The 27335-nt window shown below is 42.4% G+C and overlaps 2 protein-coding genes and 2 pseudogenes across 3 annotated transcripts; 3 read left to right on the forward strand and 1 right to left on the reverse strand.

Annotated features, from left to right (window-relative positions):
• The first annotated feature begins 765 nt into the window (after positions 1-765).
• On the forward strand, positions 766-5031 carry LOC107612974 (pentatricopeptide repeat-containing protein At2g13600-like; annotated as a pseudogene). The gene is made up of 2 exons (XR_015896528.1): positions 766-1014; positions 2685-5031. The product of XR_015896528.1 is annotated as a pentatricopeptide repeat-containing protein At2g13600-like (transcript).
• A 1203-nt stretch (positions 5032-6234) lies between these two features.
• On the forward strand, positions 6235-7220 carry LOC107610757 (ABC transporter G family member 1 pseudogene; annotated as a pseudogene).
• Positions 7168-9908, reverse strand: LOC107610758 (ABC transporter G family member 1). The gene is made up of 6 exons (XM_088497029.1): positions 9879-9908; positions 9075-9545; positions 8908-8994; positions 8693-8824; positions 8326-8610; positions 7168-8177 (listed from the first exon to the last, which is right to left on the reverse strand). The coding sequence occupies exons 2-6, from the start codon at positions 9453-9455 to the stop codon at positions 7494-7496; spliced, it is 1569 nt and encodes a 522-aa protein (XP_088353155.1). The 5' UTR covers positions 9456-9545; positions 9879-9908; the 3' UTR covers positions 7168-7493.
• A 10756-nt stretch (positions 9909-20664) lies between these two features.
• On the forward strand, positions 20665-21411 carry LOC148547490 (uncharacterized). The gene has a single exon (XM_088495464.1). It carries the CDS (start codon positions 20665-20667, stop codon positions 21409-21411), a length of 747 nt encoding a protein of 248 aa, XP_088351590.1.
• Positions 21412-27335: the final 5924 nt, after the last annotated feature.

Genomic DNA, 27335 nt, shown 5'->3' on the forward strand with positions numbered 1-27335 from the left:
GTTGAGAAAAAAAAAAGTGCGTTTGAACTTTTTGAAAGTTTTATTTTTATGTTTGACAATTTTTATCTTTCTGAACCCAAAAATAATTCTGTCTCTAAACGCACGTTCAGGAAAACCTAAAAATTTGTAGCTTTCGCGTTTCACGTTCATGGTTGCTGATTACTCTTGAAAAATTAGGTAAAAAATTTATTCATTTTTTACCAATTCTACCTTTCATTTACTTCAATAATTGAAAATTGAAAATTAAAAATTAAAAATGTTGTTTGGTTGAGAGACCTCTAATTTAAAAAAAAAAACTGCCATAATTTCTCTAAAAACTTTTGAATTTATAATGTCAGTGATGTTATGTAGCTTTAATTTTTTAAGAAATTAGAATATTGTTTGGTGAACGCCTCTAATTAAAGAAAAATACTGTCAAAATTTTGTAAAAAAATTAATGTTATGATTTTGTTAATACTTTTGTGATGTATGGGCTCAACACCAATTTTTTTTTGTCGAGAGCGGTATCTAGATGTCCGTCTAGTAAATATCGACTCACAATATAATCCAAGTCTATCAACTAAAACAAATAAAAAAATCAAACCACTAAATAAAAATATCACTTTGTACTAAGATTTTGAAAACCGATTCGAACTGATCGGTCAAACTTGTCGAACTGCAAACCAAAGAGAATAGCGGTTCAGACAGACGTTGAAACCGAAGATTTGAAAAACCTATGTTGGACCGTTGAACCGGACCCGGCCGTTTTTTTAAATTCTGCAAAACTCCATCGTTTTGCTGGGAGACCCTAGGGTCGGATCGCTTACTGGAGGAACCACATTGTGGTCACTGTTCTGGCGGCGCTGGGGATTGCTCCCAAGGGTACCGTGGATGTTCACGAGATGCTATTCAAGACCGCTGACTATTTGACCAGAGGTGGTGACACTGGGATTTTCTCACCGATGCACATGGTCCTCTGCAGAAAACCAAAATCCCCTCCTACTACTACATCATCTTACTCATCATCATTTTCAGGTACTCTGTTAAAGAAAAAAAAAAAAAAGAAAAAAAAGGAAAAACCTGGTAACCTGTTTCAATGTGCCTCCGCTAGCTGCCACCACCATCCCCAAATTTATTCTTCGTTTCTTTTTTTTTTTTTATAATTTTAATTTCAATTTGGATTTAGCTTATTTTTATTTATGTGAACTCGGTGTAGTTTGGTTTTTGAGATCTTTGATTTTAGCTCTTTGTTCAAGCAGTCGCCTTATAATTAATTCATGTTAATGTCTCCTTTAATTTAGTAGATTCCTTCTGATTGTTTGGTGGTTGGTCTTTGATGGAGGTTGAGAACTGTCTGATTTAACTGGCGTATTTTAAGGGGAGAGAGGGGGGTCACTTCAATTATTCGATTGAATGATTCCGAAAACTCGCATACTTCAGAATTAGGGTGCCAGTTGTTAAAGATTTTGATTTTGATTTTGATTTTGATTAGATGGGATTATTAGATGGTTAAAAAAGTGTGTAGATGTGTGAAAGTCTGAAAATGAAATAAGAGTTGTAGGGTGAGGTTGCAGAGCGCGCTAGGCGTGCATTGAGTTCAATTCCTTGCTTGTTGCGTAGCTGAATGGGACTTTGGGGGGGGGGGGGGGGAATTACTCTTAACTAACTTAGCCTAAAGGCTATCCAGCTTAAGGATGAAATTCTTTAGAAGGTGGGCGGTATTTTTTTCTGTGAATTACTCCATTGTTAATGATTCTAATAATTCATCTGCAGAAGGTGATGGGGTCTTCAGGCTTGAATCCTTTGAAACTAAGTGTTGCACGTGGGGTATGCCTGTTTTGTGTCTTCTTCGCTGCTGTGCTCTGTTGACTGTTGTGCTGTGTTTTTGTGTTCAATTAAAATTTTTCTTTGAGAACTTAGCTTTGCTATGCTTAATAAATTGTGCCAATTATGCATTTCTTGAAATTGGTATGCGTCTAAATAGTGCATTTCATGTTTCTGATTTTGATAATTTGAGTAGTTTATGAAGCATAGTTCACTGTTATTGCAAATGATTTGGGACTGCTTTTGAAGAGTGTATGAAGTAGATTACTTGCTGTGTTTGGAGTTGTGTATTAATTAAATTGGTTAATTTGTTATTTGAGCCTTGTTACAGCTTGTTGTTAAATAAAGTTTAAAGCTTCAATATCCATTTATTAGTTGGCAATGTTAATATTATTAATAATAATACTAATCACAAAGTGGAGAGGGATTGCAGAATTTGTCACATAGGTTTGGAGAGTGATAGTTCTAAGTCTGGTGTTCCAATTGAATTGGGTTGTGCTTGTAAAGATGATTTTGTTGCTGCTCACAAAGTATGTGCTGAGACATGGTTTAAGATTAAGGAGAATTTGAGTATAAATCCCATCTTTACTTTATTCTGTTTAACTGCAAAATTTGGTTTTTGATATTTTTTAATGCTGAATTTGATTGATTCTATGGATATTTTAGACACCCTTTTGTTTATGATTCATGGAATTGAGAATTGAATTGGATTGTTTGGTACTGTTCTAATATCCAAATTTTTTGTATTATAAATTATTTTAAACAAAATACCTTTTAAATTTAACTTTAGTTTATCCATATTTAATTTAATTTTACAAAACATAGCCATTTTTAATATTTATTATATACTATCATTAATTTATCGTCCGCGCATCACGCAGGTCTCATTCTAGTTATTTTAATGTCTATTCTGATTGATGAGAGAACAATAACACAAGTTTTACGTCCCAAAGCCCAGACACCACCATCTTTTCCACACCATGAAGAAGTTGTTCCTCCTTGGCACCTGGAAGTGCAACTGCTGGAAGCAAAGGTTTCGACTTTTCACCACCCTTTTGAAAGATTTGGATACTCCTTGTCTTCGTCACGTGATTGCCACCAACATTTCCATTAGCAGGAGAGTTAAATCCGGCGGACCTGAATTAGCACGCCACCTGTTCGATGATATGCCGCTTCGAACTGTTTCCACTTGGAATACTATGATTTCCGGATATTCGCAATGGGGATGCTACATTGAAGCTCTGGCCCTTGCTTCCCTCATGCACCACTCTTGCGTTAAGCTTGACGAGGTCTCTTTCTCTTCGGTGTTGAGCGCATGCTCACGTTATGGGTCACTTGTTCATGGGAAGCAAGTTCATTCATTACTTTTGAGGTCTGGATACGAGAGATTTGGCCTTGTGGGGAGTGCTTTGTTGTATTTTTACATTCAGTGTTGTGGAATTGGAGAAGCTAAGGTAGTTTTTGAGGAGCTTCATGGCGGGAATGATGTGTTATGGAGCTTGATGCTTGCGGGTTATGTGCAGCGTGACAATATGGGTGAGGCTCTAGACATGTTTGAAAAGATGCCTAATCGTGATGTTGTGGCTTGGACCATGTTGATCTCTGGATATGCGAAGAGGGAAGATGGGCATGAGAGGGCTTTGGATTTGTTTTGGTGTATGAGGAGTTCTGGAGTGTTGCCTAATGAGGTCACGTTGTGCTCTATTGTGAGAGTTTGCACTAGACTGAGAGCTCTATGGCAGGGAAAGGTTGTTCATGGGCATTGCATCAAGGAAGGGTTTGCTTTTGATAATGCGATTGGTGGCGGGTTGATTGAATTTTATTGTGATTGTGAAGCCATAGGTGATGCCAAGAGAGTTCATGAGAGCATGAGAGGAGAAACTTATTTGAATGTGACTAACTTGTTGATTGGTTGCCTTATCTCCGCGGGAAAAATTGAAGAAGCTGAGATGATATTTTACAGGTTGAGAGAGACGAATCACGTATCATATAATTTGATGATTAAAGGTTATGCTATGATTGGTCATTTTGAGAAGTCAAAGAAATTATTCAATCAAATGAGTCTCAAGGATTTAACTTCCTTAAATACCATGATATCTGTATACTCCAAAAACGGTGAACTTGATGAAGCTGTGAAACTTTTTGATAAAACTAAAGATGAGAAAAATCCTGTGACATGGAATTCGATGATGTCTGGTTGTATTCAAAATGGCCAGTACATGAAGGCATTAAAATTATACGTGAAGATGCGTAGGTTGTCAGTTGATTATAGTAGATCGACGTTCTCTGTTTTATTTCGTGCATGTTCATCTCTAGGTTCTTTTCAGCAAGGACGGTTGCTTCATGGCCACTTAACCAAGACACCGTTCCAAGCAAATGTTTATGTTGGGACTGCCCTTATAGACTTCTACTCCAAATGTGGTCGCTTGGCTGATGCTCAAAGGTCATTCTTCAGCATTTTTTCACCCAATGTAGCAGCATGGACAGCTCTTATCAATGGGTATGCATATCATGGACTAGGATCCGAGGCAATTTTACTCTTCCACTCGATGTTAGTTCAAGGAGTTGTGCCAAATGCTGCTACTTTTGTTGGCATTCTTTCTGCCTGCTCCCATGCCGGTCTAGTTGATGAAGGTTTGAAAATCTTTCACTCGATGGAGGAACTTTACAAAGTAACCCCAAGCATAGAACATTACACATGTGTGGTGGATCTTCTTGGTCGATCAGGCCATGTAAGAGAAGCTAAAGAGTTTATTAGAAAGATGCCTAATTTGGGGAGCTTTACTACATGCATGTTGGTTCTGGAATGACATGGAAGTAGGGGAGAAAGTTGCTGAAAAGTTGTTCAGCTTGGATCCGAACCCGACCGTGCCTTTGGTAATTCTGTCAAATATGTATGCGGTGCTAGGTAGATGGGGGCAGAAGTCAATTCTTAGGAAGAGATTGCAGAGTGTAAAATTGAGAAAAGATCCAGGGTGCAGCTGGATTGAATTAAACAATATTCATCTTTTCTCGGTAGAGGATAAAACACATCCTTATTCTGATGTTATTTATGCAACTGTAGAGCATTTAGCAGCTACCATTAATTCTAGCATACCCTTCAATTATCTCTATAGCAGCAATGGCAAACATCATGGATAATGTAAAGTTGCAAACTGCAAATCCTATGTTACTTCAGATTTGGTCACTGAACTGAATATTTCTCGAGAGACCATTGAGCTTTAACTATTTTAGCATCGATTATGCGTAGGATAATATATCATGGTTTGCCTCTAAATCAATAATGAAATTACTTGATTGTGTTAATCATTTAACATATTTTATGCTTTCATCAGAAGTAGCTGATGTGAGTGACGGAGAACTAACCAGCTACCATTAAACATATTACTGCCCAATCTCATTGTCTCATAGGGTTCTTTAACACTTCAATCTGAAAGACAACAATTGGTAAAATTCGGCATGGGGCCTGTGATTTCCTTTTAACTTCTATGAATACTATCTGATATTTCTTTATCTACAGCAAATGTATTATTTGTAAATATTCACATTTTAATTTAAAGACTAACTTCTCAGTTTTGCTTGATTAACATGGAACTTTTTGAAGTAAGAACATTGGCAAGATAGCGTTATTACTTTTGAGTTATATGAATTTAATTTATTTTTCAATGCTACAATGCTAAATTTGTAAAGAAACTCAACTGATTCACCTCTTTGTTTCAGGAGGACCTGAGAAAGGATTGGCTAAAGGGCTAACCACAGAAGAATCCATTCATATACTTGTTGAATAAAATGATTCATCTGAAATTAGTCACCAAGTTCATAAAGAAATAGTTCAAATAAAAAAAAGGTGAGTACTACTTGTTGAAAAAATTGATTTAATATCCATATGCAGTAGAAATTGTATAATTGCTGAAGGTCTTAATAATAGATGCAAGACTTAGATGCAATGGAGAAGAAAAGTCATGCTGATTTTTTATAACAGTGCATGGTCCTTACCAGGGGATCTTTTGTGCACATGTAAAGTAACGTAGGCTATCACTGGTTGCGCCTACTTATCTATGGTGCTTTGGCTTTAAGTTTTGGTACCATGTTCTTTGACATTGGCTGAAGCAGTGAATCAATTCAGGTACACAAATCAACCTTGAGACACATATTGCACAAAATTCAACAATCATAGCTACATTATTTGTAGCAAAAATTTTAATAAACCTAATGTTAAAGGCTTAAATCTTGATTTATTTGATGTCAAGCCAGAACTTCACTGCTTGTATTTGTTGTTACATTCCTTACCTTCATTACTGTTGGTGCATTTCCTTCTTTTGTGGAAGATATGAGGGTAAACTACTATTTCTGTTAAGAACAAACTATGTGACATAATTATACCTATACCACCCTGTTATGTGCACTTACGTACTATTCATCCACTATTTAATGGGGCGTGAGCTCTGCCTAGATTGGAACTCACTCCTCATCCAACGTGGATGAACAATATTTAGGCAGAGAGCGCAATAATGATTGTATTCAAGAAACATTCTAAATATGATCATGTCAAATTACTGAATATGTTGGTGAAATGATCCATAATTAAGTGTTTGAAAGAGAAAGACTCAATGGACATTATGGGGTAACTGCATACACCATTAGCAACACATTATCTTCAGTTCCATTCTTGCTATTGATGTCACTGATCCCTGGAGCAGTGGTTTATTACCTAGTTGGACTTTACCAAAGACACCAAGAATTCATCTACTTTACATCTATACTTTTTGTTTCTGTCTTTTTGGTTGAGGGTCTCATGATGATTGTTGCAAGCATTGTCCCCAATTTCCTGCTAGGCATAATCTTCAGCACCGGAATATTGGGAGTGATGATGTTGGATGGTGGATTCTATAGGCTTCCAAGCGATATCCCTAAACCGTTTTGGAGATACCCTTTGCATTATATTTCATTCCACAAGTATGCATACCAAGGATTGTTCAAGAACGAGTTTCAAGACCTAACATTCACCGACAATAATCAAGATGGAGGAGCTATGATAAACATTAGTGGGGAAGAGATACTTAGAAACTTGTGGCAAGTGGAAATTGGTTACTCAAAATGGAATGATGTTGCTATATTGATAGGAATGGCAGTGACATACAGAATTTTGTTCTTGGTGATCATCAAGAGCTTTGAGAAAGTGAAGCCTATTGTTGTGACAGCAATGAATAATTGCCCGCAAGCAAAGTTCAGGTTCACTAAGGTGACTAGACTAGGAGCAATGGCATGATTCATTTGCTTGCTTGCCTTGCAGAACCATAATAACATATAATATAATCATATATTTGCTTAGTATGTGTGAACTGAGGTTATTATAATACTTGAGAAGAACTGTATATAATTATTTCTTTTTTAAGGAGATCAGATACTGAGTAATAGTGGTTATGATTATCGTATGGATTACAAGATTGCATTGCCCATGGATGAATAAATCTGAAGCTTGCCTTCAACACTCAAGCATAATTCCTGAACTAATTGGATGAGAGAACTGATTACTCGACCAACCTAAATTGGTTTACAAGACAATACTTATGTACCAATCAACAATAATATATATACAAATTAAAATCACCAAAATAAATCACAAACCTAGCTACTATAGATTTAATTTGAAAATAATTATAAGCATACAGTTAGATTTATGTTTGGGTTTATGCTTCATGACTTAGTGCAGAGTTATCATCATTATTCTCCATCACTAGTGTTTCTCGCTTGGGAGACCCTGAAATGAATGACACAAAAAATGGCTTCAACTTCTCCGTAATCTTGATGATCAAGAAGAACAACACTCGATACACCAAAATCATCCCAAGCAAGATTCCGAGATCGACCCACTTGGAGTAACTCATGTCAACTTGCCACATGTCCCTCAGAATCTGGTCACCACTAATGTAGGAGCCATTTCCATCATTTGTTGCAAAGCTTAGCCCTTGAAATTCGTTCTTGTACAATCCTTGGAATGCAAATCTATGAAATGCAACATAGAACATTGGGTATCTCCAAAATGGTTTGGGAAGATCATTGGGCAATCTGAAGAACCCTCCGGCCAGCATCATGATTCCTTGGATTCCGGCGCCGCTTATGATTCCCATTAGATAGTTTGGGACTATGCTTGCAACTATCATCATTAGGCTTTCAACCAACATGAGGCAAGAAAACAGAACACATATGAAGTAAACAAAATGGTCGAATCCTCTTTGAAGATGAGGAAGGTAATAAGCTATGGCTCCTGGAATCACTGATACTAGAACCAAGTACGGCACACTAGATACTGTGTTCCCAATTACAAATGCCACAACACCATAATGCCCATTCAATCTTTCTCGTTCAAATACCTACGTATATATATAACAACAATTCAATTAAAAATAGTTATTTTTACTAACATGACATTATTTGATTGGATGCATACGAAAAATAGTTTTATACCAACAGTGCATCAAAATTAAATTCTATATTGTGATGAATAGTTCTTTAAATTACCTTCATGACCTCCACAAAGGAAGGGAATCCACCAATGGTCATGAAAGTTATGAATGAAGATTCAAACATAAGAAGTGCTCCTCTGTCCTGAATTGTGCTGAAACTTGTACCTAGATCATAGAAAACTGTGGCAGTGGCTATGGCCAATGCAATGTATATTCCAAGACGTAACCAATAATAGCCTAGATCACGAAACATGTTCACGCATGATATTTTGGTAAGAACAATGCACTGATTAAGGAAACCAGCACGCCTTCTCTTCTTATGATCTACTGATCTAGTCTCCTGAAACATAAATTGAGTTATGGATCAATGCTTTTATTATAGCTTATGAATGCACACGCAATAGACATGAAATGAAAGAAACCTGGTTAGATAGCATTGCAACTTCTTGTTGAACTTGTTGGTTAATTTCAGATGATTCATATGCGCTTATAAGGATTCTAATTGCTTCTTCTGTAGGCACTGTTCTAGTGCCAGATAAACCCATGTCAGTATCCTGAAATAGTAGTTAATTCAAAATACCATCAAATTATTTCTGAATGCTCTCAAGTATCTTCAAGTGAAGCTAATCTTAGTTACCTGATCAAAATCCTTGTTTATAGTTTTCAGTAAATGATCAGAAGGGTTTTGGAGTGCAGGACATGGAAAACCATTGGAAGCAAAAAACTACATACATTGAAACAAAACCAGAATTTAATATTATAACTAAAACTAAATGAATTAAAAGAAGAAAAAAAGATACGAACCTGAGTAGCAGTTGAGGCAGGTCCAAAGTAAACAGTTGTACCAGAAGAGAGAAGACAAAGGTTATGGAAAAGTTGAAAGACTTCAGTGCTTGGTTGATGTATTGAAGCAATAACGGTTCTTTGAATGCCATCTTTCTGAACAAGGTTTGCAATTCTTTTCATGACATAATAGGAAGCAGCACTGTCAAGTCCACTTGTTGGTTCATCAAGAAACAAGAGCCTTGGGCGTGTTAGGATCTCAATGCAGATGCTCACACGTCTCTTCTGACCACCACTGATTCCTTTAATGCCCCAACCTCCAATTCTTGTGTTAATGGCATCTTGCAGACCCATTTCTCTTATTGTAATTTCTGCTCTCTCTCTTTTCTCTGCCTTGGACATGGAATCAGGTAGTTGGAGTTGAGCTGAGTAGTGCACTGCTTCCCTCACCGTTAAGGTTGTTAATAAGGTATCATCTTGTGTCACATATGCCTATGCCATACATTTAAACTCTTGCTAATTATTCAAATTAATTAAGACTACTACTTAATCATTATTGTGGCATGGTAATTTTTAGTATTTTTCACCATCATTTAATCAGCACCAATACTAAAGTGTTTTTAACAAATTAATTTTACTAATTTATATGTACAAATTTTGAAAATTATGATTACAAATAGTATTGATTTTTGTGTATAAATTCTGATAAATATAAGTACAAATTATATGCTTCTTGTATGTAAAATTCATGTAAATATGAATACGAATTATTACTGGCTAAATATTAATAAAAAATAATAAATATTATAGTGTGTGGTTTTGTACCGAGATTCCATAGGCCAGCGCTTCTCTGCGACCGTTGATGAGAATCTCTCCTGTTTGTCTTGTGTTTGAATCTAATCTACCTGAAATATGAGTTCAAACATATAGCTCATTATTAATAATGCATTTACATATATCTTAATATTAAAATTCTTTTGACAAATATATATTATTAAGTATATATGATTGCATTAGAAAAGGTATATAACTCGGTTATTTACAATCTTACATTCTTTTAATAAGTACAGACATTTTATTAAATGATCACAATGTAAAACTTTGTATTATTAATTCTTAATTAACATTTCTAAGATAAATTTAAATGTATTCTATGGTTATGTGTGTGTTGTATTTTATATTTGATATCCCATCATGTAATCTTCTTTAAATAATGTCACTCGATCGAGGGATAGCACATAATTTAAAAAAAAAATGGAAAGGTGTTAAATTTGTTCTTAGTTTATCTTAAAATAATTAATGTCAATAGAAATATCAAATCAGGAGTTTCAATGATGGGTTCATTATAGTTCAATTGTTTCTAATTATCTTCGTGTGAAGTTAATAGTTAAAAATTATTCAGATAATTTGAAAAATTTGATTAAATTATCATCTTTTTTTTTTCTAAAAATAGGAGACTCAAACTCGCAACCTCTTAGATGAGTATGGAGAGACTATGCCATTTGAGCTATTACTCATTGACTATTTAAATTATCATCTAATAATTATCAATTATTAACTTTACATAAAAATAATTACATAAAATTTTCATCTTTATTTTATACGATCTTAGATCCATGTACCTAAAAATACGGAATTAAGTACAAATGCTGCACGCCTATTTTTAAGTATTTTTTAAAATCATATATGAGTTATTAATTAAATATTTTTGTTCATATATATTAAATTATTTTATATTTGTGTAAATTTTTTTGGATACTAATAGATATCAAAATTAATTAATTTTTTATTTAAATTCTTAAAATAAATCTTTTAAATACGGACAATTAAAATAATTTATTTGAGTTTATTATTTTTGTTAATCATTTAAATAGTGAATCAAAAAATAGTTATTTTTATAAATATAACAATATTAAGATTTTATCAAAATAATAATAATAATAATAATAATAATAATAATAATAATAATAATAATAATAATAATAATAATAATAATAATAATAATGTTTACTGTTCGGTGTGTCGGGTACCGGACGGTTCGGGTTAGGACCCCGATGTCAACGCTTGGGATGGTGGAGAAGCTCGTCTGGTCGTGGTTTCCTGGTCCCGGGTGTGCGAGGTCCCGAGCACTTCGTATGGAGAGGGGGGTGCCACCTGCAAAGACACTCCGACGCTCTTGTCAGAATATGTGCAGGCGGAAAGGAGGTGGTGTAAGAATGTGACGTACCTCGGGGGGAGAGCCAGTCTCCCCCTTATATACATGTCAGTAGTGGGCCCCTCAAGTGGTCAGGCCCATACCCTCAAGGGCGCTGTCCCACGGCTGTGTGCAAGCCGTACGGGACGCGTGTCCGGGTCGGGTGGAGGGCGTGTTGTTGGGCCGGCGGGAACTCGGGTCGGGTTAACCCGCGTGAGTTTGGGCCAGGCCGTAACAGTGCCCCCGACGTGTCAGCGATGGCCGTGAGGGCCATTGGTGGCGCGTCATGCCTACGTTCGTACGTTGTCGTTGGGTCGGCTGATCGTGGGAGAGACACGTCTCTTGTGCGCGTGTCTCTTGATCTGCTGTGCCATCTGTTTGCCGTTTCGTTCTCCGCGCTGGGCATTTAATGCTCATAATGATTTGAAAAAACCTGCGGGCAAAGACTATCTTGCCCCTGCTTCCTTTCGCGCTTTTGGAAGTGGTTTTTAAACAGTTTTCTCCCTATCCACCTCCCACTCTTACTATTTCCAACTCCTTCTCTCCCTAACATCCAAAGCTTCCAGTGCGAACTCCCTCCTGCTTCAACTTTCAGTCCAAGTTTCCTTCATCATTCCAGGTAATTTTTTGGTCTCTTTCCTTTGGTATCTGTGTTATGTCCTGCTGCTGTGCGATTGCAGCTTGCGTTTGTTGCATGGCTAGTTTATTTTTGTTGAAAGGTTTTTCAATGTTGGGGTAGGTGAGTTAGGGGAGGGGTACCATTCCAGGATAGGTTTTTTGGGTGGTTTATGTGGTAGGCGTAGTTTTTAGCCGTGTTTGGTCACGATTGGGTTGAAAAGGCGTAGTTTCTGAGTTTTTTCGGACTCCCGACCTCATAGACTAACGGAGTGGTACCCCGCTGTAGGTATGCCTCGCGTTGTCTCCCGGTCTTCCGGATCTGGTGCGGCTTACGACCCGTATGCTTGGGTGACCGACGATATAAGGAGCTCACCCAACCAGATGGGTTTGGAGGAATTGACGGAGTTCCGGCAAGCCGGCTACTTGTGTGGGGGGACTGACGAAGAGGCCAACTACGAGGCCATTGTCCCTGCTCCCCATGAGCGTATTTATGAGCTCAATTTTCACTCCCCTCGTGTCCCCGATTGGATCTGGTTTTATAAGTCCATGTTCACGCAAGTCGGTGTTCGGATACCGTTCTCCGAGTTTCAGATGGCGCTGCTGAACCGGATATCCGTCCCCCCGTCTCAGCTTCATCCGAACAGCTGGGCTTCGATCCGCTGCTTTGAAATGGTCTGCGAGTACTTGGAGCTGCCGGCGTCAGTGGACGTTTTTCTCTTTTATTTCAACCTTACCAACCCCTCCAAACAGGGGAAGGCGAGAAAAGGGTTTCTTTCTTTCCGTTCTGCCCAGGGTAGGAAGATTTTTAGCCTTTTTGAGGATTCCTACCACGGTTTTAAAGATAAGTACTTCAAGGTTCGTCCCGTCAAGGGTCGTCACCCCTTCTGGTTGTCGTTAGAGGGGGAGCGCCTTATCCAGACTTACTGGAGTTTTGGCGCGGGGTCGAATCCTTTCGTCAAAGTGACGTACAAAAGGTTGTCGGCTGTAGATAAGCAGATAGCCGACGTCCTTTTTGCTATCTTTGAAAAGAACCCCGTGAACCCGCATCTTCTTATGGGTGAGCGGGAGGCCGCCAGGAGCTATATTCGTGAGTTGTCTTCTTTGTTTGCCTATGTTTCTTTGTCGTTGTTTTTCTCTTTCCGATCTAACGACTAACGTGCCTGTTGTTTGTCGCAGTGGAAATGTCTGCTACCATGACCGGTCTTGAGAATCTGATGAAGACCTTTTTTGAGGCAAGTGATGACGAGAATGCCGAAGAGAAGGACGTCAGTAAGTCGGAGGGTCCTTCGGGGGAGAAGGAGAGCCAGGCTTCCCCTACCCGGGATACCGAAACGTCGGGAAAACAGGGCGTAGGGGGCCAGGTTTCCCCTACCCGCGAGGAAAGGCCCACTGATGGGCATGTGACTCTCACCCCTCATCCGGATAGTGATGTGGAGCTTATCCATACTCCCAAGAAGCGAAAGATGTCTTCCAGCCCGGAAGGGGCCCTTACCATAATGGAGAGGAACTTTGATGCTACCAAATTCATTGACTCCCAACTGATACCCGGGACAGAAGAGCATTTTCATGAGACCGAACTGTCCGGGCAGGCGAGGTGGATGTATCGCACCTTGCTTCGTGGGGCCGTGATAGCTCGGAAGGCCGAATTCGAGTTATCCGGTATGGAGGCGCTTCGGAGGAAGCTTGAGTCTTCTGCTAAGGCAAACAATGACCTTAAGGCTCAAGTTGAACTCCTCCAGGGTCAGCTGTCCGAGATGGGGGGAAAGCTTAGTGCTGCTGAGGAGAAGTCGTCGTTTGTTGCGGAGAGGTTGAAGGCATCCGATAAGACCGTGGCCCGGCTTCTTGAGCGCGAGATGACATTGGAGGGTCAACTGAACGCCGCTCAGGGTCGGGTTGTCACCTTGAAAAAGGAGCGGGAGCAGGCCGTCTCGGAGGCGAAGGCCGCTAAAGCAGAGGCCGCTGAGCTTAAGAAGAAGCTTAAGGTGGCCAAGGAGCAAGGGAAGAATGCTATCTTGATGACCGAAGATGCCCTGAAGGCTCAGCTGAGGATCGCTGCTCCTGATTTCGAGACGTCGTCAATTGGCGTTTTCAAGACTATCCAGGACGGAAAAATCGTTGATATGCCGAGGAAGTGAAGTCTTGTAACTTAGGATATTTTGTAATGCATTTGCTGAACAACCTGTTGTTCGTTCTTTGTTTTGACTCTTGATAAGTTATACTTGTTTGGTCGTTTGGCCGGGTTGTCGTTTATTGTATTCGTTGTTATTTCTCTTGGGGGGCTCGCGCCGGTTTTCCCGTTTTGTGATAGTTATGGCTTGGATTGCCGTGGTCGTGTTGTCGTCGCAGTGGTCTTTGGCCGTGACTAAGATGGCCCCCGGGGTGATCAGTCCCGGTCTTCCGTTTTAAGGTGCGCTCGTGTGCGTCGCACGTAGGGAGGAAGTAAAAAAGCAGACAAGTAGGCAAGCATGAGTAAAAAGCAAATTAACTAAGTATGAGTTAATCGTTAGCCAAGCAATTTAACCAATATGGCGAATATTTGACAAGATAAAAAGGTAAATTGTCATGTGGACAAAGCGGGTATTTACTTATTTATTTAAGTTCTTAGTTCGGCGAATCGTCTGGTCATGGGTAGAACCTTCTCAGGTTACCCGCATTCCATGTTCTGGGTACTTCCTTGCCGTCGAGTCTTTCGAGCTTGTAAGCACCTTTGCCGAGTACTTCCCTTACCCTGTAGGGTCCTTCCCAGTTTACCGCTAGCTTGTCTTCCCCTGGGGTCGGGACGCCGATGTCGTTGCGTCGCAGGACGAGGTCCCTTTCCTCGAAATCTCGTTTGAGGACTTTTGCGTTGTAACGCAGGGCTATTCTTTGTTTCAGCGCGGTTTCTGTTAGGTGAGCTATCTCCCTCGTTTCCTCAATCAGGTCTTTCTCGACTGCTTCGCTCATGCCCGCGAGCAGTAGTCGGGGGCTCGGTTCGCCGTTTTCGACTGGTATCACCGCGTCGACCCCGTATGTCAGGCGAAAGGGAGTTTCCCCCGTGGCGCTTTGCTCGGTTGTCCTGTAAGACCATAAGACGGAGGGGAGTTCGTCAGCCCAGCTCCCTTTCTTATTGTCTAGGCGCTTCTTTAGACCAAGGAGGACGACTTTGTTTGCGGCCTCTACCTGCCCGTTCGTTTGGGGGTGTTCTATTGAGGAGAACTTTTGCTTTATCCCCAGGCCAGGGAGGAATTCCATGAACTTCTTGTCGGTGAACTGGGTCCCGTTGTCCGAGATAACCACCTCCGGGATACCGAAACGGGTTATCACCTGCCTCCACATGAACTTCCGGCAGTTGGAGGACGATATCGTGGCTAGTGGCTCAGCCTCCACCCATTTGGTATAGTAGTCAATGGCGACGATGAGGTATTTGACTTGTCCTGGGCCGACCGGGAAAGGTCCCAGGAGGTCGACTCCCCATTGTGCAAAAGGTCGTGTAGTCGTTAGCGAGCTTAGCTCGGAGGCCGGTGCCTTGTGGAAGTTGGCGTTTTGTTGACACTTCGTGCATTTTCTGACGAATTTCTTTGAGTCCTTCATCATTGTCGGCCAGTAGTATCCTGCTCGGATGAGCTTCCTTGCTAGGGCTTTGCCCCCGATGTGGTGTCTGCAACACCCCTCGTGGACTTCTCTGAGCACGTAGTCCGTTTGGTCGGGGTGCAAACACTTCAATAGGGGCTGGCTAAGTCCCTTTTTGAATAGTTGTCCCTGTATGATTGCATATCTGGCCGCCTCCCTTCTTAAAGCTTTGGCTGCTTTCTCATCTTCGGGCAACTTGCCGAGTTCCAGGAAGTTGGTGATGGGGTCCAGCCATGAAGGGCTCGACTCCGTCAAGTGGAGGGTGACCGTTGGTTCCTTCACCATGCCTTGGATGAGCGACCGGTTGCCCGATCCTGGCTTTGTGCTCGCAAGCTTCGACAAGAGGTCTGCTCGTGTGTTCCTTTCTCTTGGAACGTGCTGGACAATGACCTCCTGGAACTGGCTTGTCATTTGCTTAACCTTTTCCAAGTATTTTTGGAGGAGGGGGTCCCGGGCTTGGTAGCTTCCGTTTATCTGTGAGGTGACGACTTGGGAGTCGCTGCATACTTCGACCCTCGTCGCCCCGACTTCCCGAGCCAGCATTAGTCCGCCTAGGAGAGCCTCATATTCTGCTTGATTGTTCGACACTGGGAACTCGAACTTGGTCGATTGCTCATAGATGACCCCTGCTGGGCTTTCCAAGATGACCCCTGCTCCTCCGGACGTTTGGTTGGAGGCTCCGTCCACATGAAGCCTCCACCGTGTGCCCGTTTCCTCGGGAGGGTCGCCCGTTACCTCCACCAAGAAGTCTGCCATTGCCTGGGCCTTGATTGCATGTCGGGGCTCATACTGTAGGTCATATTGTGAGAGCTCGATGGCCCAGGTCATCATCCTACCAGCCAAATCAGGTTTTTGCAGTATTTGTCGAATCGCCTGATCTGTCCTCACAACTATACGGTGACTCTGGAAGTATTGTCTTAGCCTTCGGGAGGACACTAGGAGCGCCAGCGCCAGTCTTTCCAGTTTGCTATACCTCAGCTCTGGTCCCTGGAGTGCCCTGCTCACGAAGTAAACAGGTTGTTGTGTCTTTGCTTCTTCTGTAACGAGGACCGCGGCAAGCGCTTCCTCGGTTACTGACAGGTAGAGGTAGAGCGGTTCTCCGGCTCTGGGTTTCCCGAGGACTGGTGGTGCCGTCAAGATTTCCTTGAAGTGGTTGAATGCCTCTTCGCACGCTGGGGTCCATTCGAACGTCATTCCCTTTCTCATTAAATTGAAGAAAGGTAGGGCCCTTGCTGCCGATGCACCGAGGAAACGGGACAAAGCTGTCAATCTCCCAGCAAGTCTCTGGACGTCTTTGATGCAACCCGGACTCTTCATTTGAAGGACCGCTTGGAATTTCTCGGGATTGGCTTCCACTCTTCTTTGAGTGATCATGAAGCCCAGGAACTTTCCGGCCTCCATGGCGAACGCGCATTTGGGCGGATTAAGCCTCATGTTGTGTTGTCGTAGGGACGAGAAAACGCCGTTAAGGTCGCTCAGGAGATCGTCAGGTCGTGCGGTCTTTGCGAGTATGTCATCCACATAGACTTCTACTGTTTTGCCCATGAGTTCGCTGAATATCTTATTCATCAACCTTTGGTATGTGGCTCCGGCATTTTTTAGACCAAACGGCATTACCTTGTAACAATAGATGCCCCCTGGCGTTATGAACGCCGTTTTTTCCTCGTCGGGTCGGTGCATCGGTATCTGATTGTACCCTGAGTAGGCGTCCATGAAGCTCAGATATCTGTACCCTGCCGCTGCGTCGACGAGTGCATCAATATTAGGTAGGGGGTAGCAGTCCTTGGGACAAGCCTTGTTGAGGTCAGAGTAGTCCACGCACATTCTCCACCTCCCGTTGTGTTTTTTAACCAGAACCACATTCGACAACCAAGTCGAGTAGTCCAGTTCCCGGATGAATCCCGCTTCTAAGAGGCTGGCCGTTTGCTTGGCCACCTCTTCCTCCCTTTCCTGCGACATTTTTCTCCTTCTCTGGGCCACTGGTTCGGCTCCTGCCTTTACGGCCAGGTGATGCGACATGAGCTGGGGATCTATCCCGGGCATGTCGGCAGGTGTCCAGGCAAAGAGGTCGGCATTGGCCCTGATCATTTCCATCAAAGGCTCCTTTATCTCGTGGGGGAGGTTTCTGTTTATGAATGTGAATTTATCGTCCTCCTCGTCGACTCTGAACTTTTCCAAGTCTCCTTCTGGCTCTGGTCTGGGTTTGTCGTCTACCCTGGCATCCAGGTCGGCCAGGAAGACCCCTGACGCTTCCTTGGATTTTTTCCTGAGAGAAAGGCTGGCGTGGTCGCAAGCGACCGCCGTTTCCAAGTCGCCCCTGAGGGATCCCACGGATCCATCATCGGTGATGAACTTCATCATCAGTAGTTTCGTACTCATAGCTGCCCCCAAGTCGTTAATGGTCTTTCTCCCCAGGATGATGTTATAAGCCGTCGAATCTCGTAATATCACAAAGTCTGCCATGACTGTTCTCCGTCTTTGCCCTTGTCCCACAGAGGTCGGGAGTGTGATAATTCCGTCCGGCTTGATGAAGTGGTCACCTAACCCTACCACACCGTGCTGGTGGGTCGTCAGGTCGGAATCTCTCAATCCCAAGGCATCGAAAACGTTTCGGAACATGATATTTGAGTCTGCCCCCGTGTCTACCAGGATTCGTTTGATGAGGCCAGTTCCGACCCTAGCCGTGATGACCATGGGCGGACTTTCCGGCGCCTCGTCGAACCATTGATCCTCCGGGCCGAAAGAGATAGTTGGGAGACCCTTAAGACTTCTAACGGGTGAGGTGGAGATCGCTAGGACCTTGGCATCTTTTTTCTGTGCCGATTTCGACTTCGGGGCGGTATTTCTGGCCGTTACCACGTTTACCACCGTGAGGCCGTGGTCGTCACCCTCTGGTTCTTGTCGTCGCCTCGTTGGTCGGGATCTATCTTCGCTGTCGTGGTCCCGGTTGCGTCTCCTTGGTTCCCTTATAAGGTGGGAGAAATCGGCGAGTTTGCCGTCCCTAATAGCTTGCTCGAGGGCGTCCTTTAGGTCAAAGCAGTCTTGGGTCTTGTGCCCGTAACCCTTGTGATAATCACAGTAGAGGTTCTTGTTTCCTCCCGTCCTGTCCTTCAGTGGTCGGGGCTTCGCCAGTATCCCCTTTTCTGCTATCTGTTGGTAAACTTCTATGATCGATGCCGTGAGGGGGGTGTAGTTGGTGAACTTCCCAACTCGGGGGAACGGTTTGGGTGGTTTACTCGGACCGCCGTCCCTGGCGTGTTCCTTTGGTCTTTCTCTGGCTTCGAAGTGCCGGGCTTGGTTATAGGCCGGCTGCCGTTTATTGGCAGCCACAACTCGGCTGACTTCCTCGTCATTAATGTATTCTTTGGCCACGCACTGGATCTCTTGCATTGTCCAGACGGGCTTTGTGGTGAGGTGTTTCCTGAAGTCCTCATTCGAGAGCCCGTTCGTTAAGCACAAACTTGCCACTGAGTCCGTCAGACCGTCAATTTCCAAGCACTCGTCATTAAAACGGTCCAGGTACTTCCTGGTCGGCTCTCCGGGTCTCTGTGTCACCCCCAGCAAATTGATTGGGTGTTTGGCTTTGACAATCCTAGTTGTGAATTGAGCCAAGAAGGCGTGGCTGATGTCGGAGAATTGGATCACCGAGCCTTGCGGGAGGTTGTTAAACCACCGTATTGTCGGGCCCGCTAAGGTGACCGGGAAGGCGCGACATCTGACCTCATCTCCCACCCCTTCTAGGTTCATCCTGGCCTCAAAGGCCGTCAAGTGTTCCAGGGGGTCTTGCGTTCCGTCATACTTCATGTTTGTCGGCTTGTCGAAGTGTTTCGGTAGTCGGACCTCGAGTATGGAGCGGTGGAAAGGAGTCGCTCCTATTATGACGGGTCCTCGGGCAGTTCTTCTCGACTCGTTGTTCTCGCGGTGAGCCTCCTCGTCGCCCCTGTTCGACGCGCGCCGCCTTTCGTGTCGGGCGTAGATAATGGGGTCGCGACTTCTTCTTCTGGGGCGTACCCGCCCCCCAGTGCTCTCCGACTCGTATTGGGGACTCGGTGTGCGCCTCGAGCGGCTCCTTGAACGGGAACGGGTGGGGCTCCGCTCTGGGGAGCGTTGGTCGCGCTCTCTTTCTGCTAGCCTGCGCTCTAAGTCCTGCATTCTGTGGCGTAGTTCCTGCATTATCCTGGCGTGGTTATCACCTGTCCCCCCGAAGGGGCGTCTCTCGTGAGTCTGCGTCGCATCCCTCGGGGGCGACCTCTGCTGTTGCCGGGATTTCGTCGCGACGGCGCCTCCCCCGAGCACGGGAGGCGCTACCTCGGAACCTGTCCCAGTCTGGACCAGCACGAAATCCATGGACGAGTTTCCCCACAGACGGCGCCAATGTTCGGTGTGTCGGGTACCGGACGGTTCGGGTTAGGACCCCGAGGTCAACGCTTGGGATGGTGGAGAAGCTCGTCTGGTCGTGGTTTCCTGGTCCCGGGTGTGCGAGGTCCCGAGCACTTCGTATGGAGAGGGGGGTGCCACCTGCAAAGACACTCCGACGCTCTTGTCAGAATATGTGCAGGCGGAAAGGAGGTGGTGTAAGAATGTGACGTACCTCGGGGGGAGAGCCAGTCTCCCCCTTATATACATGTCAGTAGTGGGCCCCTCAAGTGGTCAGGCCCATACCCTCAAGGGCGCTATCCCACGACTGTGTGCAAGCCGTACGGGACGCGTGTCCGGGTCGGGTGGAGGGCGCGTTGTTGGGCCAGCGGGAACTCGGGTCGGGTTAACCCGCGTGAGTTTGGGCCAGGCCGTAACATTTACCCTGCCGTGGAATCAAGTTTAACATAAGTAGTGATATTAATGGGTAAATTAAAAAGTAAACCTCACGTAACGATTAAATCATTATGTAACAATTTTTAAGTATTAATAATTTTATAAGAAGACAAGTGTAAATTAAAATGTATTCCGATGTACTCTTTCTGTACTCTTTCTGCTAGGGTTTAGGTATGAGTGACGGAGTGAGCGGGGGGTTCACGAAGAGGGTGACACACAGTGAGGTAACCAGTAATGCTGGCGGTAGAACTAAGGGGAGAGCGTCGGGGGTTTGTATCTGGTGAGAAGGAGGAGGATACTAGGGTTTCTAAGGAAGAACATGGCTTTCAAAAGGTTTCCTTCCGCGACATGGTGACTGGATAGAAGTCTCCGTCTCCTATGCTTTGGAATGAGGCTTTAGATGGAGAGAGGCTAGCCAAGGTGATCAAAGGGAACCACGGGGATTCGCATCCTCCTCGGGTCATCTTCTCAGAAGAAGGGCTGGCGGCGTTATCTGTACCATATAAGGAAGCGATCGTCGTCAAAGTCTTGGGCAAGCATATGAGTTACACGGCAATGGTGCATAAGTTGGGTATGGTGTGGAGATTGAAGGGTGGGTTTCAAGTTCTGGATGTAGGAAATGGTTATTTTCTGGTGAAATTTGATGCTTTCGAAGATCGGGAGAGGGTATTACTTGGTGGTCCTTGGATGATATCTGGGTTCTATCTTACTGTAAAACCATGGTCACCTGAGTTCTATTCAGAGGAGGAGGTTTTTGGATCCACCATGGTATGGGTACGCTTTTACGGCTTAGGGATTCGTTACTACCATGAGAAGGCTATGTTGAGGATCGTCGCTGCGGTGGGAAAGCCAGTGAAAGTCGATGTAGCAACTAAGATGGCAGCAAGAGGGAAGTATGCGAGGGCTTGTGTGGAGATTGATTTAGGCGTTCCCATTACTCGTAGTGTTGAGGTGGATGGGAGGGTTTTGGATGTTGAATATGAAAGCCTTGAGTTGGTCTGCAATACGTGTGGTTGTTATGGGCATGTTGGTGTGGACTGTAAATTGATTAGTTCAATTTCAGCGAACATTGATAAAATAGGGGTGAATGAAGACAAGGAACAAGATCATGAGAAGATAGATTAGGTGCCATTTTCTTCTAATATTGAAAAGCCTTTTGTTTTTGGTAGTACTACAATTGGGATAGATAAGAATAAGGATAAGGAAGTGCATGTAATGGAAGGGGCACATGCAGGGGATACAACGTGGACCAAAGTGGAAAGAAAGGCAAAGGGCAAGAAGGTCTTTTTGGGTATGCATGACCAGGATAAGTCCAAAAAAGTTTATGTGGATAAATCTTCTAATTATGTTGCTAAAGGAGAACCTGCTATGAAAGGCATCAATGTGGTTGAATCATCTTTACACATAAGTAAGGGCAATCAAGTGTTAAAACAAGCGAGGAACTTTAAATTAGCTTCGTCAGGTTTTACCTCTGCTCAAGGTGTGACGGGTGGCAAGCAAGGACCTGGTTCAGAACGGGCAGGGGCTTATTCGCAAGGCGCGGGGACTTCTAAAATGCCATTCAAAAGCAATTTAAAGAGATTAAGGCCTAATTCTTTTCAGAATTCTCCGGTTGAGAATGGGCACAGTGTGGTTACAGTGGAGACCCCACTCACTACCCTCAAATAATCTGAGGTGTGGGTCTCACTCCAAGTAATATTAATATGGATTGTGTAAACATTATAGCTTGGAATGTGAGAGGAGCTGGAAATAAGCTGGCTCGGGTGCATCTGAAACAATTGGTAAAGAATTTTCATCCGTACGTTTTTATCATTTTAGAGACTCATTGTGCTTTCCAAAAGATGGCTGTCTTTTGGAACAGATTAGGTTATACTCCTATTCATATTGAAGAAGCTCAGGGGCATAGTGGAGGTATTTGGGTGCTTTCTGCATCGCCCGGAGTATCTTGCAATGTCGTGGCAGCGAGTTCGCAAGTGGTGTGTGTTGAATTTTCGAATAGCGGTTTTTCTTGGGTCTGTGCAGCAATTTATGCAAGTCCCGTTCCTAGCAAAAGGGAAGAAGCTTGGAGGGTTTTGACAGATTTTTCTAGAAATTATTCAGGTCCTTTATTAGCTATTGGGGATTTTAATGAGATCCTTCTTTCATCTGAGGTTAAAGGTGGGAACTTTGTCTCTCGAAGGGCAGAGCGGTTTGGAGCTCTCCTAGATGAGTGTGGTTTGATTGATTTGGGAGCCCATGGATCTTTGTACACTTGGTTCAGACATATGCAGGGTAATCGGTTCATCTCGAAGAGGCTGGATAGGGCTGTGGCTACTGATGCTTGGTGTTTTCGTTTTCCGAAAAGCTATGTGGAGAATTTGGCGAGAATGCATTCTGACCACTGTCCCATTATGATACAATGTCAAGGTAATGATAGAAGAGTCGGGGTAAAACCTTTCCGTTTTCAAGTAGCTTGGTCTTATCACCCAAGTTTTTTGTCGGTGGTCAGGGGTGCTTGGGACAAGGGTAGACCCAATCCTATTCGTTGTCTTTCTCAGGTCAGAGATGATGCTTTGGCCTTTAACCGAGATGTCTTTGAAAATATTTTTAAAAGAAAGAGGGAATTGGAGAGGCGTGTGACCAGTATCCAACAGCGAATGGAGAGAGTTGATGCTTTATCCCTTATACAGGAAGAAAGGGAGTTACAGGCTGAATATAGTAATCTGCTTATGCAAGAGGAGTTGTTTTGGTATCAAAAATCCCGAGAGCACTGGGTCAGATTTGGAGATAGAAATACTAAGTTCTTTCATATGCAAACCATTATGCGGAGGAAGCGTAACAAGGTTCAGGGGTTGTTTTTGGAGGATGGAAGATGGAGTACTGATCCGCAAGAACTCGAAGAATGTGCAATTGGATTTTATAGAGATCTTTTTTGTAATGTGGAACAGGTAGAACTTGATGTGATGGGGGATCAGGAATTACCTTCTTTATCTCGTGAGGCTATTGAAAGTCTCACAAGAAATGTTTCTAAAGAAAAGGTTAGGAAGGTGGTTATGGGCATGAACTCTTTTAAGGCCCCAGGTGCCGATGGTTTTCAGGCTTTTTTCTTCAAGGAATATTGGGAAGTGGTTGGTACAGAGGTATGGGAACTTGTTAAGAAGGCTTTCGCTGGGTTTGATCTGGATAGTGCTCTATTTGACACTTTGGTGGTGCTGATTCCTAAAGTTGATAACCCGTCTCGCATGAAAGAGTTTCGTCCTATCAGCCTCTGTAATGTCATCTACAAGATTATAACTAAGGTGGTTGTGGAGAGGTTACGACCTTTTCTACAAGATATCATTGGTCCTCTGCAGGGAGGGTTTATTTCTGGAAGGGGTGCCCCAGACAATATCATTGTAGCCCAGGAAGTTCTCCATTTTATGAAGAAAACCAAATCAAAGAAAGGTGTTCTTGCTTTTAAAATTGACCTAGAAAAGGCTTATGACAGGGTGAGCTGGGAGTTTTTGGAGCAATCTCTCCTAATGTTTGGCTTTCCAGGTACTATTGTTTCTCTTATTATGAAATGTGTAAAGTCTTCCTCCCTTTCTCTAATGTGGAATGGTAACCGGTTGGATGGTTTTCAGCCAAAGAGGGGTTTAAGGCAAGGAGACCCGATGTCTCCTTATTTATTTGTTATTTGTATGGAGAGGTTGAGTTGCCTCATTGCTAGGCAAGTGGAGGTTGGTAGATGGAAACCAGTGACTGTGTCTAGGGGAGGTCCTGTAATCTCCCATCTCCTTTTTGCAGACGACCTTATCCTTTTTTGCAAAGCGAAGAAATCTCAAGTGCTTCATGTTTTGGACACTATGGCCACCTTTTGCAGAGCATCTGGTATGAAGGTGAATTTTGACAAATCTCGTGCTATCTGTTCTATGAATGTTTCTAGACAACGCAAGGATCTCTTCACTGGTATTTATTCTATCCGATTTGCTAATTCTCTGGGAAAATACCTTGGTGTCCCCCTTAAGCATGGCAGAGTTACTAAAGCTGATTTTAATGATGTGGTTAATAAGCTTACTAATAGGCTAGCATCTTGGAAAGGTCGCTTCCTTAATAAAGCTGGTCGGATTTGCCTTGCTAAATCAGTTTTATCTTCTATACCTATTTATAGGATGCAAGTAAGCCTTTTTCCATCAGGTGTGTGCTCTAACATTGATAAGTTTACTAGAAGTTTCATTTGGTGTGGTAGTCATAATCACCGTGGTCTTCATTTAGCATCTTGGAGAGTTTTGACGACTCCGAAAAAGTTTGGAGGTCTTGCTTTGCGGGAGTCGCGGTTGGTCAATTTTTCTTTATTAGGAAAGCTAGTTTGGCAAATTTTGATGAATCAAGAGAAACTGTGGGTCAAGATTATGCTTCAAAAATACCTCCAGAATAGAAACCTATTTGCAATTAAAGCAATGGGTTCTTCATCGTATATATGGAAGTCTATTGTGCACACAGCTTCCGTATTAAAGGAAGGGTTTGTTTGGGAAGTGGGAGCTCTTTCTAAGAATTTCTGGTTTGACTCTTGGTTGCACTCTGGGCCAGTAGGAGCGAGGGTTGAATTTCTTGATATTTGTGAGGCTGCTTTGACCATTGAAGATGTTTACCATGATGGAGTTTGGCATTTGGAGAGGATTTACTCTTTTATTCCTATGGACTTAAGGGAAGACATTCTTAGTTTAGTACATATTTCGGCTTCTGGTCGTGATTTGAGTTGGAGTTGGGAGCACACTCTTTACTCTGCTAAACAAGAATATTTATGGTTAATTCAGAATAAGTTGAATTGGGATAGGAATATCAATTGGCTTTGGCTTTGGAAGGCGCGGGTCCCTGAAAAGTTGAGGCTCCTAATGTGGCTTTGCCTTCATGATGCTGTACCAACTCAATATCTGCGTTTTTGGCGACATCTCTCCTCCTCATCCTTATGTACACGTTGCAATCAACTTCCGGAGACAATTCTTCATTGTTTTCGGGATTGTGAAGTGGTGCGATCAGTTTGGGTTTCTCTAGGTTTTTCTGATGTGTGTTTCTTTGGCTCTCACGAGGTGCATGATTGGTTCAAGCATGGCCTCCTCAATGAAGGTTGTTCCAAATTTGCAGCTATAATATGGTCAATTTGGCAAGACAGAAATATGGGTAATTTTCAGGGAATTTTTGGATTTGCTGGGTCAGTTGCATACAAGGCTCGCAGGTGCATGGTGGATTTTGAATATACAACTCAGAATCGAGTGTGTTGCATCCAGGGATTAAAATCTCTGTCTTGGTCTCCGCCAGAACCTGGTGCTTGGAAGTTAAATTGTGATGGGAGTGTGAACTTGGGAGATGATTGTGCTGGTTTTGGATGGGTAATTCGCGATAGCTCCAGTCAATGGGTAATGGGATGCTCAGGAAATTCCTTTGGATCTAGTGTCATCAAGATGGAGTTGTGGAGTATATGGAAAGGTTTGGCTTGGGCTTGGGAGGCGGGTCTTAAGCTTGTTGTCTGTGAGACAGATTGCGCATCAGCTTTTGAGCTAGTGACTAGTTGGCAAGTTCCATTCTGGCATCTTGAAAAAGAAGTGATACAACGGATCTTTGACTTGAAGTTAAGAAGGGATTGGGATATTCGTTTTGAGCTTATCCCAAGAGAAGCTAATGTCGTGGCAGATCGGTTGGCAAAGATGGGATCTGGAGGTAGCGGAGCTGATGAGGTTCACCTTTGGCACCAGCCGCCAGAGGTGGTTTGTCCTCTCTTGCTGTTAAGAACCTGATTTCTTTTTTTTTTTCTTTTCTGCTCTTTTGTTTTTTCTCTTGGTTGTTCACCAAAAAAAAAAAAAGTATTCCGATCCTTTGAATGAAATGAAAAATATGAAATACATGCTAAGGCATCAAGAAGGGTAGACTTGCCAGAACCAGAAGGACCCATTATGGCCAATAGCTGGCCCGGTTTGGCATAACCGGTTAGACCGGCAAGAATTGGTTTGCTTCCTTTGTTTCCCATTGATGCAGTCACCCACACATCCTTCCATGTCATATACATACACATACCCTCTTCGTTTCTCTTATTCCCCTTCTCATCATCATTATCATGCTCAATCTCTACCACCATGGCTTCAGATCGTGCAGGATAACATGCCATTATTCTTATACGCGCCAATTTCAGCTTCTACTTCGTTCCTTATTTATACACGCAATGTGTCGTTTTTCTTGAATGTCTTTAATTAAGACTTCCACTTCTTAATTAGTTGTTCAAGGTCTAACTTCAATCGCCATAATAAATTTCAACGTGTTTTAATAGACAACTATAACTAATTCTTACCCACTTTCATTTATTTTATTTTCTGGAATCAAATTTTCTTTTAATTTTACCCTATCATTATTAAAGTAATAAATATATTTTATTCATTATTCATATATCGTTTACTTTTTCTTTGAACATTATAATTTTTATTAAAAAAGGAACAAGAGGCTCAAAAGCCGCCGTAGTCCACGTTATATGAATCCAAATTTTTTAAATATAAATTTAATATCGCCCCGCGGCCTTAATGCCTTATCATACAAAACGGTGGGTTCTGCAGATGCAACTTGTTTAAATAATGAATCGTGGGTATAATTTCAGTATAATTTATTATTTTAATTAATTATTAATTATTAATATTTAAAAGTATAAAATAAAAATATAAAATTAGGTTATTAAACTAAAAATATAAACTATTAAAAATATTAGTCAATATAATTAAAATTTTGACTGTTGAATTTTTTTTTCCTTAAATAATATTTGGATTATTTGCAAAAGAGTTTGTGTCAAATAAGCTATATGTGCGAATGCAAGAAATACTCTAAACCCGAGAAAGGGATACTACAAAAATATTACATAAATTTTTGAATGGTTTTAATTTTATTTCATATAATGCTATTAATTATATCAAATTTTGATAAATATTAATTTTAATTATTGATGTACTGCAATATTGTATTATAACATAGACAAAGTTATTTAAAAAACAAAATATGTATCAAAAAATAAATGACACGTGACATGTTGTTAGGCCCTTGACTTATAGGTT

Source organism: Arachis ipaensis, chromosome B8 (assembly GCF_059453495.1).
Source record: "Arachis ipaensis isolate K30076 ecotype BB chromosome B8, ASM5945349v1, whole genome shotgun sequence".
Lineage (NCBI taxonomy): Eukaryota > Viridiplantae > Streptophyta > Magnoliopsida > Fabales > Fabaceae > Arachis > Arachis ipaensis.